Raw genomic sequence first — 4957 nt, 5'->3', positions numbered from 1 at the left:
GGGAGGAGAGAGGGAGGGAACCAGCGCCGGGAGAGAGGCAAGAGAGCGCGGGCACGGGACAGAGCAGGGGACCGAGCGGACAGGGGAGGGAAAGGAGGGGGGGGCAACGCGGACAGACGACGGAGGCCGGGGGCAGGGGAAACGGACGCGAGGGACGGGGACGGAGAGGGGAAGGGACAAAGAGGGAGGGAGGGGAAAAAGCGGGAAAGGCGAGGCACCCCCCCCCCCCGCGAGACGGGCACCACCCGAGCGGGACCAACAAGGGGGAGCAGAGCGGGGGCGAGGGGAGGCAAGGGGGGACGGCGAGACAGAGCGCGAAAAAGCAAGAGGAGGAAAAGAGAGAGGGCGCGGGCCCAAAAGGAGGGGGGCCGGAGAAAAGGGGAGGAGGGGAAAAGGCGCAGGCAGGGACAGGGAGCCGCAGGACAGGAGGAAAGGGGGAAGGGGACGAGGGGGCCGAGGGAGAGGGGCAAGGCAACACGGCAGCCGGACAAACAAGGGACACGCCACAAGACAGGCCAAAACCGAAAGCGGAAGGGGCGCGGGAAGAGAGAACAAGAAAGAACGGGGACAAGAGGGCCAAGGAGAGGGGGGAAAGCGAGCGAGGACACGAGAGGGCCAAAAGGGCGAAAAGGGCAAGCCGCGAAGGAAGGGGGGGAAACGCGCAGGCAAAGGGGGAAGGAGACGAGCAAGAAAAGGAGAAGAAGCGCACCAGAGCAGGAAAGAAAGGCGAGGAGGGCAAAAGGCGAAACGGCGAGAAGAGGACCGACAGGGAAACAAGAGGGGCCAAAAGCGGAGGAGAGAGGAAGGAGCGGGGAAAAGAGAGGAAGCAAAAGAAAGCGCACGCAAAAGGCGACGGGGGCGACCAGCGACAGGGGACAGGAAGGGCACGGCCAGGAGAGAGCAGAGGGAGCGAAAAACCCGAGCAACCGAGAAGCGCGGGAGGGAGCGAAAAGCGGAGGAAGGGGAGAGGAAAGCAAGAGAGAGAGGAAGAGCAGGAAGAAAAGAACAACGCACGGAGAGCCGAGCAACCAGCAACCGCAAGGGCAGGACAAAAGGGGGAAGGAGGGCCGAAGGAGCAAGGGGCGCGCGGGGGCAAGAAAGGAGGAAAGGCAGGAAGAGAAGCAACGACAAGAAAAAGCCACAAGGAAAGCGGGAAGCAACAAAGAAGGCGAAGAAAGAAAGGGGGAGGAAGAGGCAAAGGGGGGACAACGGGAGAAAGCCGGGACACGGGGCAGCAAGGGGGCCACACCCAAGGGAAGGAAAAGGCAAGACACAAAGGGCGAACGCGCAACAGGAAGAAGGCAAGCCAAAGAGAAAAGGGCACAAAGGAGAGAAGAAAAGCACGGAGGAGGGACCCACGGGAAAGAAGGGAGGCAGAAGAAGCGGCAAGGAGGAAAGGGACACCGCAAAGGAGGACAAGGCAAGGGGGGCAGGAGCAGCGCCAACAACGCACCCGACGAGGACAGGGGGCGGAGGGCAAAGGGAAAGGAAGAAAAGGAGGGAACAGCGAACGCGGAGGAGGCGGGAAGGCGGCAGGGGCGAGAGAGGCCGGCGGGCACGGAAGGAAGAAGGGCAAACCGGAAGGGACACGCACGCGCAACGCAAAGAGCGCAAGGGCGGGGGAGGCGGGAAAAAGAGCAAAGGAAAGGAAAAAGGGCAAAAGGCGCGACGGGAAGGGAAAGACGGGAAAGAGAAAAGGAGGGGCGGCAAGAAGAGGGGAAAGCAAGGGAAGGGAGAGAACACAACCGGAGAGAGGGGAGAGCAACAGGGACACAGGCAGCCAAAAGAAGGGACAAAAGGGGAAAGAGGCAAAAACCCGCAAGGGAGAAAACCGGACGGGGGAGGAGCCAGCGGGGGCGCAAGCCGCCAAAAGGGCCAAGGCGACGACGACGGGAAAGAAGAAAGGCCAAGGAGGAAAAGGGGGAAAAGGGCAAGAAAGCACAGGGAGACAAGGAAGGGGGACCAAACGAAGGGCAAAAGGAAGGCGGGGAGGCCGAAGCCGCAAAGAAACAAGAGGGCGCCGAAACAGGAGACAAAAAGGCAAAAGGGGGGGCCGAAAGGGAAACAGACCAAGGAGGCAATGGGCCACAAAGGCCGCAGAGGGAAAAGGGGAAGAAAGCAGAGGAAGGGGGCAGGGAGAGGGGAGCCCGCGAAACAAGAGGGGGGGGAGGAGAGGAAACCAGGGACGAAGGCCAGAGGGAAGGCCGAGCAGAGGCGCAAACAAGCGACGGCCCAAGGGCCAAAAAAGCGAGGCAAGGGGCAAAAACCGGCACCAAAAAGGGGGGCAAAAAGGAGAGGAGGAGAGAAGGGGGGAAGGGGGACCAAGCACCGAAACGGAGAGCCAGGGAGGACAAGGGGGAGGGGGGGACCAAAAAGGACGAACACCCAAGGACCCAAAGCAAGGGGGGGACCGAAAAAGGGGGAAGGGAGGGGCAGGAAGGGGGGACGGCGAGAGGGGAGGGGCGAGACACAGGACGGGAAAGAAAGCGAGGCGGGGGAAGCGGAAAAAGAGCGAAGGACCAAAAGGCGGAGGCGGGGGGAAAGGAACGAGACGCAGAACAAAAGGAAGGGGGACAAGGGCGAAAGGGGGGAAAAGCGAAGAGGGAGCCGGGGGGAAGGGCGAAAAGGCAACGGGGGAAGGACAAGGCAAGGGGGGGACAAAGGAGAGCGAGGAGAGGGCGGCAAAGAAAGGCCAAGGGAAGAAGAAGGCGGAGAAGGGGGGCGCGAAGGAAGAAGGAAGAAAAAGAGGGAGGGGGGAGGGGAACACAACAAAAGAAGCAGGGGCGACGAGCAAACAACGCACACGCAACAAGGGGGGAAGGGCAGAAGAAGGGAAGCAGCGAAACGGCAAGACGAGCAACAAGCGAGCAAGAAACAAACGCGGGAAGGGCGACCCGACAGGGGCGACAAGAAAGAGCAAAGAGGGGAGGCGGGCCAAAGAGGAAAGCAAGCAAGGCAGCGGGCAAAGCCAAAGCGCAAGAAGCGACAACAAGACCGCGAAGGCGACGACACAGGGAGCGAGGCGGGCCAGGAGACCCAGGAAGGCGAAGGGGGAAGAAAGAGACACGAGGGGGGGGGAGGAGGGGCCAGGGACACAGGGACGAGAGGGCGCAAAAGAAAAAGGAAGGGGAGCAAAAGGGGCCAGAACGACGCAAGCGACGACAAAACGAGAAAGACGGGAAAAGGGCAAAAAGCCGAACGGAGCGGGGAACGGAGGGCGGGAAGCAAGGAAGGAAGCCGACGGCAAGGCGCAAGGAAGGCGACAGCAAGGAGCGGCCGCACGGACACCGCAACAAAAGGGGGAGCCGAAAGAAGAAAGAGAACGCGAAAAGAAGCCGCACGAGGGAGGAGGACGGCAGCCGAGCGACCGAAAAGAGAGGGGGCGGAAGCAAGCAACACCGCGGGCGAGACGCAAAAGCGAAGCGGGAGACACAAGGGGAGAAAACCGAAACGCAACGAGGGCCAGACGGGGGGCAGCAAAGGGGGAGGCGGAAGAAGGGGAAAACAGAGCGAAAGACGGGGGAGGAGCGGGCAGAGGAAGGAAGAGGGGGGAGAGGCAGCGACCAGCAAAGCAGGCAGAGGAGGGAACAAGAAAGCAAGGGGGGGAGAGAAGCAAGGCAGGGGGACAGGGGAGGAAGCGCAGAGAAGGAAAACCCAGAGCAACAAAAAGGAGCAGGAAAGGGGCAAGGGGAAAAAGCAGGGAAGGAGACGGACAGAGCGGGGGAAAGAGCAAAGGGGACAGGGGAGGGAGCAAGGGGACAGGGAGGGCAAGAGGGAAGGACACGGGGAAGGCAAGGAAGAGCCCCACGGGGAAAAGCAAAAGGCGCAAGGGGAAAAACAAGGGGGAGAGCAAGCGGAGGAGCAAAAGGGGCGACCGCCAACGGACCGACGGAGCAAGGAAACGGGGAAAACCCAGGCAACCGACAACCGGACGGGAGAGGGCGCAAAAAGCACCCGCCAGAGCGAGGGAGGGGAGAGCCACGAGAAGGAGGAAAAACAAGGGCCGCAAAGAGAGACGGGAGGGGCGGGGGGCGGGCGCAGGGGGAGCCCACAAGCAGGGAAGAAGCGCGAAGGGAGCCAGAGGGGAGGAAGGCAAGGCAAGAAGAGCGGGAGCAAGGGAAAAGAAGGACGGAGGGGAAGGAGGGCCAAGACCCGAAAAGGACAAGGGAAGGGGAACAAAAGGGGGCGGGCGGAAGAAAGCAAAGGAGGAGGGAAGGGGGCGAAAAGCAGGGGGGGCAAAAGGAGAGGCACAAGAAGAAGGCAGAGACGGCGAGGAAACGGGGCACCCGGGGGGCAAGACGAGAAGCCAGCAGAAGAGGGCGAGCGGAGGCCGCGGACAAGAAGGGCACGGGCGAGCAAAGGGACGGGAAAAGGGCAGGGGAAACGGCGGACGGGAAGAGGAAGGCGACGGGAGCAACCGCCCGGGCGAGGGAAAAGGGGAGAGGAAGAAGGGCGACAGAGGAAGAAGGCGGGAGAGGGGGAAAACAAGCACGAGAGCGGGGGAGGACACCCGAGCAACGGGCCGAAGGAACGGGGGGGGCACAAAAGGCCGGGGGGAGAAAACCGGAGGAGAAGGCAAGAAAAGGAGCACAGGGGGGGGGACAAAGGAGGGGGGAGGAGAGGAGGGGGAAGGACGAAGAAAACGGGAGGGAGAAGGGGCCAAGCGAAGGCAGAAGAAGGGGAGAGGAGCAGGAGGGAGAGGGGAACGACGGGCGGGGGACAAGGAAAGCAACGCAACGAAGGAAGAGGCAGCAAGCAGGCCCAAGACACAAAAGAGCGGAGAAGAAAGGCGGGCAAGAGGGAAAAGCCGCAAGCAAGAGCCGAGGAGCACAGCGGGAAGAGGGGAGAAGAGAGGAAGGCAAGGACGGGGACGAAACAAAAGAGCGAGGAAGGAGGGGAGCAGGACGAGACCGCACGGCAAGGCGACCAGAGAGAGCGGAGGCAGGGGGAGGAGGGG

At 62.5% G+C, this 4957-nt stretch overlaps 1 protein-coding gene across 1 annotated transcript; it reads left to right on the top strand.

Annotated features, from left to right (window-relative positions):
- Positions 1-360: 360 nt before the first annotated feature.
- On the top strand, positions 361-4917 carry LOC109193231 (hornerin-like; the record flags this gene model as incomplete). The annotated part of the gene is made up of 2 exons (XM_019344071.1): positions 361-2646; positions 2902-4917. Coding segments are annotated over 2 exons (4302 nt in total), but the record flags the coding sequence as incomplete, so codon positions are not given.
- Between the last annotated feature and the right edge of the window lie 40 nt (positions 4918-4957).

Source organism: Ipomoea nil, unplaced genomic scaffold, assembly GCF_001879475.1.
Source record: "Ipomoea nil cultivar Tokyo-kokei standard unplaced genomic scaffold, Asagao_1.1 scaffold1846, whole genome shotgun sequence".
NCBI lineage: Eukaryota > Viridiplantae > Streptophyta > Magnoliopsida > Solanales > Convolvulaceae > Ipomoea > Ipomoea nil.
The sequence above is the reverse complement of the archived record's forward strand: the minus strand, read 5'-3'. Positions and strand labels throughout refer to the sequence as shown.